Genomic DNA, 16,667 nt, shown 5'->3' on the forward strand with positions numbered 1-16,667 from the left:
ATTTTCACTTAACATCCACTATAATCTAGTCAAAGTGTGAAAAGAAGCTGTTTTGTGTGCAGAATTTAATTAAATGACTAAATTATCCTGCAAATACAAAACTTTAAGGAAATAGATGTCTCATTAATTTGATTACATTTTTCCCATTAAGCAGAACAGAAGGCGCTTTTTTTTTTTACTTTGATACACCGCCCCAACGGATGGGCGGGTAGTAGAAAACAAACGCCTACGGAAGCCCGCGCAGTCATACTATTCCGATAAACATGGGCAAGGGTTAAACAGACGCCATGGATTAGATTTATACGCTTTTTAAGACTAACTACATTTCAAAAAATATCTAAAAATGAACGAGTTTAATGCTGACAGGTGTTGGTTTTACTTTATTCCGCCTGAAGATTCTCTAACCCGCCCCGCTTTCGCTAGTTTCGTTAACTAGTCGCTGATGCTTCTTCGTGCGGAGTATTAGTAGTTAAACCAGTCAAACAACTTCTGTTGTGTCCATTTTAACCGGGGGAAGATGTCGCAGAACGGCGACTTTCCGTGGACGGTGGTCGTCCTCACCTGCCAACACAAAGACAGCGTGTACGCTTTCCAGAGAGGTTAGAAGCATCTGTTCAATTTACGATCTAAAAGAAATCTTACTGTGCAGTTGCATCAGTCGGCCTGAGGGTGTCGCTGATGTACGGAATGAATTACAGTGAGAAGAATCTGCTTTATTCAAGAAATTTGACTTGGGTTCCACTTCGCTTTCAATGAAGCCATTTTAAATCTGACTATATGTAAAAATATATATTATTTTGTTAATCGTAACGATGTGATGGTTTTACAAAAGACAAAGACGAGATTAAATTAGTGCCAAGGGTGAAACTAGAGCGTCACTCTAGTTTTAGGTATTTTTTTAGTTAGTTATGAAGTTATTGAATTAAAATAGTAAGAAAAATAAGATAACTTTTTTTTTACAACTTTAACTGTGATTAACTACAGCGAGTTTTTATTTATACAGTCAACAAATATAATCCCAATTTTTGGATTAATTGGTTAATGTTTGTTCAATGGGAGATTTTTTTATGTACAGAATTTAAGCCAGGTGAAGCTAAGACTGGGTAGAACATATGAAGGCTTTCTTAATCTTAAAGGCAAAATGTATATTTTTTTATACAGTTTTGACTAAATTACTGCTCTAAAAATGTTTTTTTCTTACTGGACAATGCCATTTTTTAGTCTGTACTCCAGTTAACGATTAATCGGCTATTAAATTAGTTGTTGATTACTTCAATAATCACGTTAAACTGATTAACTTTTTCAGCGCTAATACAAAGTAAAATGATAAAGCAGATGCATTAACTAATTCACAGTATCCAGAGGGTTTCCAATATTTTGTGCTCTTGTGTGTGAAGAGTTGGAGTTGCGGCAGAAACGCGGCACCTTAGCTGGGGATGCGTTGCTTCTGACCGTGAGGGACCGCCAGGAGCCGCTGGGCAGCGGAGGGGCGACGCTGAACGCCTTGCTGGTCGCTGCTGAACACCTGAGCAGCAGAGCTGGATACACGGTGAGTCACAGCTAGCTTAGCTTCGTAGACAGTCCCAACTCTCGACTATTTAGAAACAATGGCTAACGTTTGCCTGTGACGCGTGTAACGCGCCAGTTCGATGTTAGCTTACCGGAAATTGCCGACTTTGTAAATAAATAGCCACTCCCCACTGTAGATAGAGAACTGCTAAGCTAGGACAAGATGACAGTTAATGTTAAGTCAATATTTGGAAGTTTGGCCACCACGGACTGAGCGGCTTTGTTCACTTCTCCGCTGCTATTGTTAAAACTACAGAGACTACAATTCTAACGCGCCGCAGGAAATCGACGTCATCGTTACGACTTCTTCTGCTCACTGATTGGTCCAGTAGAAATTATACCGGAGAAATATATTTCAATGGAAGAAAACCGAGACGGGGCGACGAAAAAAGGAGGGATCGATTTCCGCCCCCCCAAAAAAAACTCAGAAATTTTGAGATTAGTCTCAGACGTTTTGTGGAAAAAACAAGAAGATTTCTGAGCTCCAAAAGTTGAAATGGCTACAAAATTTTCTTTGTAGAAGATTAATCTAAACATTTTCCCATCAAAAAAACATGGACATTTCCGAATTTTAAAAGTAAAAATGTTTTAGGAAAAACTAAAAAATAATTTTAGATTAAAAGTCGAAAATTTTTCACTCTTCTAACTCCGAAATTTCCAAGTTTTCTTTGGAGAAAATGTATGAGTGTATGCTGTCCTTTTTTTGTTATCTACAATGACCCTCTAAGCAGTCATAATGGCCATGTATAAAATCAGAAGTAAAAACATTACTCTTAAAACAATGTCAAATGTATTATTTTAGCATAAAATAAGCACAAAAATTCAAATATATTTCATGTATTATAAGTGTACATAAAGTTGTTCCATTTTAGCACATTAAAGTAAAAGAAATACACTTTGAATTTAATTTTAAAAGTATTTAAATTCAGCTAAAGTACAAAAAAATCAGCTAAAGTACAAAATAAATTGTTTCAAAATGCGTTTTACTATAATATCTCAAATATATTTAGTATATTAGATTTTAGAAAACTTAAGTGTAAATATTTTTCACATGGGCAGGCAAGCCAGGAGGTAAAAAGTTAAACTGTTTCATGTTATTGGAGCTAATCTGCCTCCTTTATTCTTTGTTTGTTTCCAGGTGGTGACCGCCGACGTCCTGGATGACGCTCACATCCTCATCCTGCACACAGTGAGTCCAGAACTGAGTTTGGTTCTGTTCTGGTGTTTCCTTGCTGTAGATTTTAATTTTTTTCCTCTCCCAGGGTCGGGATTTTCCCTGGAGCTCCTGTAGCCGAGCCTTCTGTTGGCTTCCCGAAGAGAAACCCGGGCAGAAAGTCCAGGCGCCGGTTTGTGTTCTGGATCTGCTGCTGGACCGGCTCAGCACCCAGGTCTGCTCAGTGAAACAGAAGAATCAGAAGCAGACTGGTACTGCAGAGTTCTGTTCCATCATTCATCTGTTTGGCTTTCAGATCTGTCCGGGTTCTCCTCCTGGAGTTTGGGTCTGCAGCACCGACATGATCCTCTCCGTCCCGACACACTGTGGTGAGTTTGTCTTCACTGACGCTGCAGAATCTGGTTCTGATCCAGATTAGGCCTGTCACAATAATGAATTTTGCTAAACAATAAATTGTCCCAGAAATTATTGCAACATATTGTTGTTTTGAGACCATTTTCAGGTAATATAACAGTAATAGCATAATAATAATAACACTTTCTCAAAGATCAGTAAGCTTTAAATTCCAATCAACATTTATCACTGGAACTGGAAAACATTTTAAATATCCAAAATAGATAAACGAAACAACAGAAACAACAAGTAATATAAATTATGACGTCTCTGTAAACAAAATTGTCCTTCAAGTAAAGAGCTAGTTGAGACTGAAGCACCAGACTAAACACTTTGATCATCCAGTTTAAAAAAAAGAAAAATAATTAATCATGCAAATTAAAATTATTACATTTGTTTTAACTTATCATGCGATTAATTGATTTATTGGTTATTGTAACAGACCTTGGCTGGATCAGGAAAAAGTCACAGTTTATCATTTGTTCAGTTGCATCAGTCACCAGTTTTCTGATCGTTAAATGATTTTGTGATCAGTTTTATCCTGGGAAGGGTTCTCTGGAGTTCGGGTTCTGGCGGTACCGGGCGATGTCTCGTACGCAGCCGATCATGGAGTCTACCTGAGCGACTCGCAGGTGCCCACCATGTGGAAACCTTCTGTGTGATTTCTCTGGCTGCTGGGGTCAGCTGATGATGTCAGGGGTCGTTGTCTCCAGGGTCGGGTCCGCGACATCATCTACAGAGGAACCAGGGAGGAGATCCAACGAGCCCTGATGCCTGATGGGAAAGTCCCGCTGGTGCGTCCTCGAATGTTTATAGACGCACCACCGTAGGCAGCAGCAGCAGCTTAAACAAATCCTGTGAAATCCCTGCAGGTGTCAGGCCCGGTCTTCTTCTGCAGGTCCGTCTCAGAGAAGCTGCTGCAGACTCACGTCAGTCCTCCCCTGGATGGCTGCACCTACCTGGGCGTGGACTCTGGAGCTCCGCCCCTCCAGGTAGCTTCCTTCATCAGATCACATCATTAACTGAAAAACCTATCATGATTTAAGTGTTTCATATCAGTAGATATCGATAACTGTAGATTCATTTTTGGTTTTAATGGTCTGGAATACTGCCAAACTGACGTCCTGACCTAAAAATTAAACAAAGGCATGGAGTGAAAACTATGGATGAAACGGGAAAGGTCACAGCACAAGTTTGGCAGTTTTTCAGGTATTTAAAACAAACAACTAATAAATAATTGTCCAAAATAATGCTTTTTTGTTGTTTTTAAAATCTATTGTTTGTTTTTTTTAAAACAAAAAAAACAACAAATCGATAATTTTCGACATTATGTTCAAAAATTAAACAAAGGCATGAAGTGAGTTCACTCCATGCCTTTGTTTAGGTTTAAAGTAGTTATGAGGCACAATATCAATAATTATTGATATTTGTTTTGTTTTAAATATCTGAAATACTGGCACCATGACATTTCCTGTTTTTTTCCAGTTTTTACTCCATGCCTTTAATTTTTAAGCAGTTATGAGGCACAGTGGCAAAGCCTTAAACTGCTGCTGCACGGTTTACTCATCAAGTTGTTGCTAGGTAACCAAAGAATAAGTGAGTTGCTAGGTAACCAAAGAGTGAGTGAGAAGTTGATGCCACCACTTTGCTTAGCGACATGGTGACAGTTTCAACAAATATGCTGCAACTTTAAGTTGTTGACTAATAATCTATTAATTAATGATGTTCAGCTGATTATTGGCTCAAATTAAAGCTTGAATGTTAACAGATTTTTTTGTTTGAAAACAGCTTTCCGTCTCTGTCCACAGATCTCCCTCTTCTTGGACTTGTTGAAGTGTCTCTGCTCAGATCTGACCCAGGATCAGTTTGTGAATGAGGGGAGAGCAGGCTGCAGTCCCACAGACGGTCTCCAGGGGGCGACAGTGAGGGCAGGCAGGGCGGAGCTGTGGAGGATCCTGAGAGGAGCTCCACTCTCACTGGGTCAGCATCAGATGTTGCTTAAATCTGCAGGTAGTTGGTCTGAGTTTAAACATATCCTGTTTGTCGTTCTCACAGTGTACGTCCCCGGCGGTTGCTATGACTACCTGACTCTGTCTGGGAAGCAGCATGTCGACCGTCTGACCTCTGATTGGACGGTTGGAAACACTCTGTCTCACATTCAGGTGGCACGTCTCACTCTTCTTCATCAACGCCATCCACAATTAAAACTGAATTGGCTGAATAGGCTAGATCATACCAAAAGGGCCAACAACTGATCCCTGCGGGACACCACCAGACTTTAAACAAAGAAAATCATTTCTTCAAATCATTTGAAGAAATGATTTGTTGAATTTTAGAAAAATCACTAATAATTCATATTGATCATGATGGCGGCTCATAGTTTTAATCTGCTTTAATCCCTCCAGAATGAGAACCTGCTCAGTGAAGGAGCTCGGATCATCAACAGCATTCTGGATGGAGGCGTTACCGTGGCGACCCGGGCAGTGGTGCAACACTGCCACCTACAGGTCAGAAAGAGTCTTAACTCAGTCTTTTCAAGGAAACACTGGGTGGAAATACAATGTGAAGTGGAAAAACTGGACAAAAAATGTAATAATTACCCCAAAAAAGTGAGAAATATGGACTCAAAATCAGTAGTTTTTTTATAGATCTGTAAATAACAAGCACGGATCTTTGATCTTGCAATTTCTGACAACTTTATTCAAACTTTACTCTCATCTGAAGATATCTGTAAATATTTTACATCTTTGAATGATATGCTGATATTGTAGTGTTCAAATTTGCAAGATAAAAACAACAATAAGAGACAAGATCCAAGATATTAAAGGTCACCTTGAACAGGTTTGGATAGGCCTATGGCTCCATGTCAAGCAAATTGGCATTTACTTCCTAAGTGATGCTGAAATTATTTTTATATTAAAAAGCAGTGAATTAAAAAGTAAATCAGTGAATCTGAATGTGAAACTAATTCATTTGAATACAGCAGGTTTGTCTTGTGGTTCATATTCTATCCTCTGGCGTCCCTCAGGGTCCTCTGGACGTCCCGTCTGGTTGTTTGCTCTCAGGTGTAGACGTCTCGGCGTCAGCTTGCCTCAGGCGGCTCGCGCTCAGCAGTGACATCATCATCCAGGGACATCGGATTCAGCTGGGGGAGCTGAAGCTAAACATGTACACGGTGACCGGCGCTCATGACGACCTGCAGGTAAAAACGCAGCAGGTCCGTTTCATCTGAAGCCCTCAGGTGATTCTCATGGTTGTCATGGAGACACGGTGATGCTGAGGGAAGCAGACCGTGGCTTAGTTTTTTATAAACTTAACTTAAGGAAAGTAAACTCTTTCTGTCAGAAGCCCAGGGGGTTTCAAGTCTATATTCATGTCTATATTCACAATGAATGTTCTTAAAGGGCCAGAATATATTGATTAAACACATTAACAAACTGCTGAATAAATATCTGTCTCTGAATCTGATAAGCACTTCATTAAATTAAATAATATTGAGCATCATTTCACACTGATAAGTCCCTCCACATTTCATAACTGTTTTCTTTTGTTGTTTTTTTTAGCTAATAGACTCACTGATTTTGTGGAGTTAATTTGGAAATATTTACATGATATTTGCACTTATGTATGACGGTAAATGTAACTTTTTGTTACTTTCCATTTTGACCATGGACTATTGCCATCAATAGAGGCTAAAGGCAGCAATTAGTAAAAATAAGAAATACTGCCACCTGCAGGTGGGAGTTATCATCACTTTAGCCCAACATTTTTTGCCATTTTTGCAAAAAAAAAAAAAAAAAAAAAAAACAGAAAAAAAAGAAAAATTGCAATAAACATTTGTGAGAAAAAGTGCAGAGATCTGTCGATGTAATTTGGCAATATTCAGATAAAAACTGCTTTAATTTGATTGATACCCAACTGTTATAATGAAGGTCATAGATAGATAGATAGATAGATAGATCATGTGCTTTACATGACCACAGTCTTCCTCCTCTATCTTCTTCTCCTCCTTCCCCTCAGGTTCCCTTTAATGACAGCGGCGCCTCCTTCCTCAACCAGACCTGGACTGTTTTCTTCAGCTCCTCAGGAATAAAGTAAGATCCAAATCTTTCCACTCTGATTTTGTTTTATGTCTTTTTCTTTATATACAACAGATTATCCCAGTATGTTGTTTTATTCGTTCTCTCCTCCTCTCTCCTCCTCAGGCCGGAGGAGCTGTGGGTGAAAGGAGAACATTGTTCCCTCCTGGAGGCTCGACTTTTCCCGGTCCTCCACCCCAGAGGGGGCACTGTGGGCCTTGAGGGAGGAGTGGGCTGGCTGCTGGGGGGTCCAGGCTGCCTGCAGAGGTGGAGGGAGGCGTGGAGAGTCTCTCTGAGGGAGGTGCTGTCACTCACCCATCAGGAGGCGGAGCTCCAGTGGAGGGAGGAGCTGCTGTTCCTGGCAGGGAGGAGGAGAACCGCCGACGCCCTGCGGAGTCGCACCGACGTCTGTCTGCTGCCTTGCTTCAGGGCGGCAGTGCAGGGAGGGCAGCAGGGGGCGCTACTGGAGACTCTGGACAGCAGTGAGTTACAAGCTGCTTTCATGATACGAGGCAGTCTGCCATTTTGTTTTCACACCTGATAGTGCGGTAGATTTGGTTCGATTTGGGACCAAAACTGCAACATTTGTTACGTTTTCATCTGCTGCGGTTCTTTTTCACACTGTCAAACAATCCAAACTCTCAGAAAAACCTGTTCCCCTGTGTAGAGGTTTTTTCACCTCTGGATTTTTTAAATTGACGCCTACATGAAAGCCCACTGGTCATCAGATGTTTAAATGGGCTTTACTGAAGAACTGTAGTTTACAACGGTGCATATATCATGAAGCAGTTTCTGAAAACACAGAAATAAGAAATAAAAAAAGTTCTGACTTACTACTGTAATAAACTAAATATAAAAATTAATACAAGTGAGTAAATAGACCTAAGCATCAGCATTAATTCCCTCTATCAAAAGTGCTGTTTAAATTTGAATAATGCAGAATAGTACCTGGAGTCATAAAAACACTTGTTTAGTATTTTTAACCAATAAATCCTAAGCTAGTTTTAATCCTAAATCACAACCATATTAACAGTAAAAACAGACATTAAAAAACTCTAGAAATATATTAAGCAACGCTGTCAGAAGTGATAATTAAAATATGTCAAAGTAGTGTAGTACTACTATATGTCACATGACTAATATCTTTACTCACATCATCAATGACTGCCGCACCGCTCTAAACAGTAAACAGATCAGTTTATAGTTCCCTCATTACATCACCGCTGTGCTAACCCTAAAACACTAACCAAGCCATTTTTACGTCAGAAGAGGATCAAGAAGTGAATAAAACGTTGTGTTTTAGTTGCTGCTGGAAGTGTCGAGTCGGGGGCGGAGCCGGGAGCACAGGTGGGTGTGGCTGCCCGCTGTCTCTCCTGTATCGCTGACGTTCTGGTGTGCATGGCGGGGGGCAAAGGGGGCCTGAGGAGCGGTCCAGCTGCTAACGAGGCCTGGAGCTCCGCCTACTTCCTGTTGGAGGAGGGAAACTTGAGGGGAGGAGTTTATGCTCTTGCTGCACAGCGACAGCTCTGGCTGAGCAGGTTAGCGTCTCGCTGTCTTTTTCCACTGCTTGTTGAATCAGTTTTGACCTTCTTTACTGCCCCCTGCAGGCCAGACCTGCTTGTACGGGCGGCTCGGCACTACGAGGGCGCTGGCCAGGTGCTGCTGCGGCAGGCTGTGATGTCATCCCAGAGGTTCATCTCCATTGGACAGGGGGAAGCCCCGCCTATCGGGGAGTGGCAGGAAGTAGAGTGTTCAGCCAGACTGGACCTGGCAGGTGAGGAACAGGTGTAACTTTTCTGTTAAAGGTGACCTATTATGTTTCCTTGAACAGGTTAGGATAGGTTTATGTCCTACACAAAACATATTTATGACAGTTTTTTGAAACCGTTCTTAGACAGAGATTTTAGTCTGGTCGGTTCTGCTTATTTTGAGCTCCTTTCAAAATGAGCTGGGGATTTTTAGCAGCAGCATAAAAGGCCGCCTTTAAATCACACGTTGTGGAAACCATTTTCAGCTTTTGAGCTACAGTGTTTGTGTTTCAGGGGGCTGGAGTGACACGCCACCGATCGCCTTCGAGCACGGTGGATCGGTGACGAACGTCGCTGTGAAGGTCGACGGGAAACGTCCAATCGGAGCCAGAGCCCGTCGCATTGTGAAACCCCACATCCTGTTGGTCAGCTGCAGCGGTGGGCCGGGCAGCGGGGCGTCCACAGAGATAGTGTGTGAGAGCCTGGATGATCTGAGGGACTACAGCCAGCCTCACGCTCCGGGTACAACACCGTCAGGGTTCCTGAAGAATGAAATTTAAGATCTGTATCATGACAGAAATGTACAAAACAAAATGTTGTATTTTTCATAGTAGTAGTGTTAAACATTTTTGCATTGAATTAATGTTGCATTGAGCTAACTGGTAATAAATATACACTTATCATAGGTGCAAAATGCTAGCTAGTTAGCTATAGTTTCACAAAAATTTACTATACTACTTTAACATATTTTTATTCAAGTAAAAGTAAAAAGAAATTACTCAAGTAAGGGTAAAAAAGTATTTGGTAAAGCCTCTACTCAAGTACTGAGCAACTGATCAAAACATCAATCATTTAATATTTAAAAATTACATTATGAGATGGACCAAAACATAAAGTTACGTGTTGAAATTTTGGCATTTTAAATACAAATAACATAATTGCAAAATAACAAAATCAGGGAAAAGCAAAAAAAAAAAAGAAAAAAGAAATGCTCCAAATCAGTTTCTTTCAACAAAAGAAAATTATGAAACTTTAACAAATCCTGCAGGTGTGTCTGTGTATCTTAAATTTTTGGTTCAATCATGTTTGTTTTTCATTCAGTGGGTTTAAAATCCAGAAATTTTACTCAAGAACATAAAAAAATTACTCAAGTAAAAGTAAAAAGTTCAGCGTAGTAAAAAAATACTTTTAAAACTACTTTTTTTCCCCCAAAAACAATTACTCAAGTAAATGTAACTAGTTATTACCCAACTCTGCTAGCTAGCAAGAATATGTTAGCAGCTAGTTAGCGTTAGCCTCAACTACTTTGAGTCACAGAAAGCAACTAGTCAGCGTTTGCCTGACAGAAAAATCCCACAAGAAGAACAAACTACTGGTACTACTGGTACTAGTACAAACTACTGGTAGCAACACCAGTTTCTCACAAGAGAAACTGGTGTTGCTACCATAAAATTTAATACCTTTGATTAACATATTTAAGGCCAACTTAAATTTTTTCTAACAAATATAAGGCAACTTAAGGCCACTGAATACTCATTGATGATGTGTTTGTGTTGCAGGAGCTCTGTTGAAGGCAGTCTGTGTGTGCAGTGGTCTGGTGTCTCTGTCCTCCCAGCATCCTCTGGGGCAACAGCTGATGCAGAGCTGGGGTGGAGGAGTGGAGCTGCACAGCTGGTCGGACCTGCCAACCGGATCCGGTCTGGGTGAGCAATGCTAAAACACGTCGGGCGGAGCAGCTGCCACATAAAACCTGAGGTGACCTGTTATGCTTCCTTGAACATAACCTAGTATAGGTCTGTGATCTATACAAAACATTTTCTCACAAAATCGTTCTTAGATTCTGAGATTTTAGTCTGGTCAGTTTTGCCCATTTTGAGCTCCTTTCAGAATGAGCTCAATGTTTACACTCGCACGTGAAAATGGTAGCAAACAGATTAATTATACAACCGTACATCTTTGAAAAGCAGAAGTCGAGCCTAAAGTACAACCAACAAGAATGCAGCAAGTGGTTTCTGGATCGTAAGTCATCATCAAAACACTCACCTTTTTCAGCAGCCATTGTACAGCGCATACAGTGGTAAAACCAGCTGACCAAATATGCTGAGCTCAGGTTGGGTGCTAGGTAACAAGCTGGGCTGGGGTTGCTAGGTAACAGCCCACATCCCCTCCAATGTGACTTAATAGCAGGAGGATTTTGAATTCATGTTCAATTCAAATTCAAAAATACTTTATTGATCCCAAAGAGAAACTAAATGTTGCTGTAATTTATATTAATTCAAAAATTAGTTATTGTAGATAATGATGGCTGTGGGAAGGAAAGATCTACAGTAGCAGTCTGTATTACAGTGAATTTGAAGAAGCCTCTGACCAAAGACACTCTGTTTTTAGAAAAACATGAAAAAACAGGAATGAAACTATTCATTGTCCAGATGCCAACAAACTTAAATTATTACCAAAAAATGGCTGTTCATTTAGTTGTTTTTAGTTTTTAAGTATTTGGTCTGTTTTTAGAAGGAATTGAGACCCGAATGAAAGCAAAAAAATACCCAAAATGTGAATTTATCATAATGGGTCCCCTTTAATGCTTTGGTAAACCTGCAGGTGATGAAATAGTGTCAATTTCCTGCAGGTACCAGCAGCATCCTGGCGGGGGCGCTGTTGGCAGCGGTCTACAGATGTACAGGCCAGACGTACGACACCGACTCCCTGATCCATGCGGTCCTGTACCTGGAGCAGATTCTCACCACAGGTCCCCGTCTCCCTCCGCTCTGATCTCCTTCCTCTTTATCTCTCTAATCACTTCCTGCTGCTCCACCAGGTGGCGGCTGGCAGGACCAGGTGGGCGGTCTGGTGGGCGGAGTCAAGGTGGGTCGTTCCAGAGCGTCTCTCCCCCTGCAGGTGGAGGTGGAGCGTCTGAGTCCTCCGCAGGAGTTCCTGATATCTCTGGAGCAGCACCTCCTGCTGGTCTACACCGGAAAGACGCGTCTGGCTCGAAACCTGCTGCAGGTCAGCGGAGAAGGACCTCGCTGCAGCAAACAGAAAGGGGCGGGGACGGACCGCTGTCAGTCTCATACCTTATTTGGAAATGGGGCCATTGCACTCCAGAAGTGAAGGGGGCGCTATTTCCTATATTACCCACGACCTCCTGTTTTTATTTTCTTTTGAAATCTGTGATATATATTCATCTTTAGGAAAGAGTTTAACTCTCAACATTTATTTGAACTTCTCTCTCTTTTATTTACTTCAGTGCAGCTCAGTTTTTAAACTTCTGTAGCTTTCTGTGTACTTCTAAATCTGCTCCTCAGTTGCATCTTTTCGGGCCTGATACTGCCTCTAGTGGCGTGGGGGTGGTAACACAATTAATATAATTACAATACTAAATCAGAATCAGACCACAAAGTCTTTATTATTTATTATTAATTTTGGCGTTACTGGAACTGTAAAAGATAAAGTCCCTCAAAAACACCATACATTTTCATTTCCTTTAGGAAGTAGAGCTAATTAAATGAGATAAACAAAACCTGAAAGGGATTCCAGTTTCACTCGATGGCCAACCTGTTGAAACTGTGGTAAATGTTAAATACTTTGGGTCATTCCTGGACAGTCAGCTCAGTTTTACTGAAAACAGTGTCTATATTTTTAAGAAAAGTTTTCAGAGACTCTACCTTTTTAGAAAACCCAGTGATCTTGGGGCTACCCAACTAGAAGTTGTGTACAACCTCTAGTTAGGTAGAGGTTGTTGAACTTGAGTTCTAACTCATGTCAAGTTTTAACTGTTGAGTGTTTTAACTTTTCATCTTTTCAGCTGGTTTGGTCACATGACCTGCAGACTAACAAACAATCTGTTAAGAAAACTTTCAATGGCAACTAAAATAATAGGTAAATGGTGGTGAAACCAAAAACAACTCTGTCTCAACTGTTTGCTGAAAGAACTTGGAAGACGGTGAGGAATATTTTAGCAAAGAGCATCAATCCTCTTTATTCATCAGTTTGAGCTCATGAAGGCCTTATTGTGTTCCTCTGGTAACTATAGAACATCTATTAAAAATCATTTATTGACAGTGCAATAATTATTCTTATCCCCAAACTAAATGATAGCATTTACCTATAGCATCCAAAGTGTTTTACTCGATGCATATTGTGATTCTATGAATGAGTTTTATTTTATCGTTTTAGAGTCGAAGAAAAATTTCCACCTTAGAAGACTAAATAACCATATTTTTTCCTATATATATAAGACTCTACCAACAAAACGTCTCAGAATAAGATGGCACAGTAAAAATAAAAATGTGAATGAATCCTTGTATCTGTTTAACAACCCTGGTTATTCGTCTGTGAACCTAATTAATTTGTTCGTTATTGACTTTTGCTCAATTCTTATGTATACATTTTAAATGGTATTTTTATTATAGTTGATCATGTTTTTCATGTCTTATTTCTTCTGTTCCTCCTATAATTGATGGAGATATATAGATATTATTTATAATGTATAAAGGTATTGTTTATGTCACCTAATTAGCTTTACATCCTTAAGAAAATTGAAAAATATGGTGTTTTAGAAGATAATTTATCTTTTATGTTGCCAGTAATGGTGAAATTAATAGTAAATAAAGACTTTGTGGTATTCTCGTTTAGTGACATAATTATATTAGTTGTGTTACCACCCCCACGCCACTAGAGGCAGTAGCAGATTTAGAAGTACAACCAAAGCTATGAAATTTGTTAAAAACTGTGAGCTGCGCTGAAGTAAATAAAAGAGTGAAGTTCAAATACATGCTGAGAGTGAAACTCCTTAAACGTGAAGATGTATCACAGATTTCAAAAGAAAATAAAAACAGGAAACCGCAGATAATATAGTAAATAGCGCCCCGTTCAGTGGGAAGAAGTGCAAATGGGCATGATTGACAGCGCTAAGACCCACCTCTTGGCTCTGATTGGTTGTTTCTAGTTAGCACTGGGAGAAGCCAGAGGAGATCATCTTTCACAAAATGGTGACAGTTTCAACAAATATATAAAAATTATATTTCTTATAAAAGATACATACTGCAGTTTTAGTGGCAGGGCCTGTAATTAATTACTTCATCAAAAATCATATAGTGACAAAATAAGCAATTTTTCAATTCAAAATTGGACCCCAATTTTGGACCCCATTTGGGTCCAGTCTGCTTCAAAATGGCGCTCACTGTGTGTGTGTGTTTTGTACAGGATGTGGTCCGCAGCTGGTACAGCCGACTTCCGGCGATGGTTGAGAACGCCCAGCAGCTGGTGTCCAACTCTGAGGAATGCGCCAAATCCTGTTCAGAAGGTGAATTTCAGGAAATGCGTAATCCAAGTACACATTCATCTCAGTCAGTCAAGTTTTTGTATAGCATATTTCAGCAACAAGGCATTTCAAAGTGATTTACTTTACAAAAATACAAAGTCATAGAAGAAACCACAGTGAATGATTGAATTTAATTTTTTGATCTTGGGGCCCCTGAACACATGGATGAGTTTCTCTAGATCCCACTGGGACATTAATCCTCTAGTCCTGGAAATGGTCTTCAGGTGATAAAAGCCGACTTTGTGAATGTCTAAATGTTCACATGCCAGAACCTTCTGGCTCTGAAGGTTCAGGCCAGATCGTTCCTCTTTAGGTCCAAAGATAATAAACTAAACCAAGCCATTAAATGACTCAACCTGGTTGGTAATGCTTCCCTGCCAGGTTCTCTGCCCCGGCTGGGTCGGTGTTTGGACCGCTCGTGGCAGCAGAAGAAGCTGATGGCTCCAGGATGCGAGCCGGCCTCCGTCAGAACCATGATGGAAGCTCTGAGGCCGCTGGTTCTGGGTCAGAGCCTGGCAGGAGCCGGAGGCGGTGGCTTCCTGTACCTGCTGACCAGGGAGCCCCGACAGCAGGAGGCGGTTCTGAAGACCCTCAGGAACACGCCGGTGAGACGTCTGCAGACATACACAACCGGGCTGAAATAAAGGTCATACAAGCAAAGGTGATTTTTTGTTAAAAAAATAAAAATAAATCACTGACCATCAGTAGCAGAGTCCAAACATCCCGATTACAGTGAGCCTCAGAGCTTCAGTAGCCCTTCGGTCCTGGATGGTTAGGATGTTTCTCAGGATGGAGAAACACTGGTGGCTGGAGGACAACTGGTTCTGTTGGGGTGAAACTGGCCGAACCTCAGCTGCTTGCGGTTGTAGCGCGACTTGGACTTGTAGGCTTAGACTTGATCCTCGTCATCTACAGGCGTGAAGACCGGCTCGTCCTCACCGCCGGTACCAGATGAAGAGCTCCAGCTCTCCTCTGCAAACTGCTAAGGGCTGCCGTCACCTGGAGCCCCCTGCTGGGTCCCGTGGGTAGAACCGCTGTCAGAACCTCCAGTACTGCTGGTTCCACTGTAGTACTGAAATCTTGGCTAACTGCCATAGCTACCAGATCCAACCTGTCCACTGGGGTTCTGGTCGACTGGACTGGGTGGTTACTGTTGAGAAGATGGCATGTGCTGCCACATGGGGTATCCACCTTCATCTGAGGAAGCAGTTCAGAGTCAAGAAACACCTAGAGCTTGGTTAGAGTTCATGTTTGTTTGATTATTACCTGGTTTTTGAGCAGCACAGGTGATGCTGCCAATCAGCAGGAGACAAAACCTGCTAAATTAAAGTCACAAAATATTAAAAACAACAAACATTTACCAACTTTAGCCCAGGATTAAAACCTTGTTAGACCGTTTCTCACCTCATTTTGCTGCCGTTAGTGCAGGATAGACCTCCGATTCCTCTGATAGTGACTCCAACCTGCAGCAGCTGGAGCCGGTTGCCGAGGGGAACCAGCTGCTGTCACAGAGGCTCAAATCAGTAAGATGCTCATTCTGATAAAATAACAGAAATGTTAAAAGATTCTGGGTATTTTAAGCGTTTTAAGACATAGAGAGTATTTATTCTGTTTAACGGATGTAAGCGTCAAACTTTTAATCCGTGAATTTGAGAACCTCCTGGTTGGAAACTGGAGCTTGAGTTGAAATATAAAAGGAGTTTGTTTGTCTCCAAACAGGACTGACCGCCAGCTGGTTGCAGTTTTTATGAGTACAGATCAAGATTCTGATTTTAATTCATCCTTTGTATCTCTTTTTTCTTCCTCCGTTCCTTCATTATTCATTGATTTTCCCCTGATCTAAACTTTGGGTCCACCTCCTCATTTCTGTGTTTCAGGGTTTGGGAGATTTCAGCGTTCACTCAGTGGAGCTGGACATGGAGGGAATCGCAATCCGGCCGCCGTCCGTCACACAACCGGCAGAAAGATGAAGATTTTTCACTCAATTTGACATCACTTAAAATAATGACTCCTATTTTTGATTTCATTCAGACTCTTTACAGTCTGTCATGGATGGTAGATTTGTTGGAATTGAAACAATCATTGATTGTCCTCACCTGTTGAAACTAACTGAACATTAGCATTTCATTATATAAATAAATTTTTTTTGCATATTTTAGAGGTGTATTTGCTCCAAATGATTGAATAAATACCAATACCACCCAGTTTTCACTTTTTCTATATTTACTTTAGCACCTTTAAAAGGAATGCATTAAGTTTGGGTTGTTTTCTCATATTATTCTGTTTTCTCAGGATTTTTGCTCCTAATAAAGGAAAATTAAACAATGTGTTGGTTTCATATTTGTAAGCTACACCAAATCCTAAACATAATTTTGCTGAAA

At 40.8% G+C, this 16,667-nt stretch overlaps 1 protein-coding gene across 1 annotated transcript; it reads left to right on the forward strand.

The window, feature by feature from the left end:
• The first annotated feature begins 242 nt into the window (after positions 1-242).
• Positions 243-16,569, forward strand: fuk (fucokinase). Its single transcript, XM_023352354.1, has 23 exons — positions 243-599; positions 1,398-1,549; positions 2,708-2,758; positions 2,832-2,957; positions 3,039-3,111; positions 3,671-3,768; positions 3,850-3,930; positions 4,009-4,128; positions 4,945-5,116; positions 5,192-5,301; positions 5,542-5,643; positions 6,165-6,338; positions 7,157-7,230; positions 7,342-7,697; positions 8,519-8,753; positions 8,823-8,989; positions 9,258-9,485; positions 10,523-10,666; positions 11,593-11,712; positions 11,782-11,969; positions 14,169-14,268; positions 14,668-14,891; positions 16,164-16,569. Exons 1-23 carry the CDS (start codon positions 518-520, stop codon positions 16,254-16,256), a joined length of 3,270 nt encoding a protein of 1,089 aa, XP_023208122.1. The 5' UTR covers positions 243-517; the 3' UTR covers positions 16,257-16,569.
• Positions 16,570-16,667: the final 98 nt, after the last annotated feature.

Source organism: Xiphophorus maculatus, chromosome 2 (genome assembly GCF_002775205.1).
Source record: "Xiphophorus maculatus strain JP 163 A chromosome 2, X_maculatus-5.0-male, whole genome shotgun sequence".
NCBI lineage: Eukaryota > Metazoa > Chordata > Actinopteri > Cyprinodontiformes > Poeciliidae > Xiphophorus > Xiphophorus maculatus.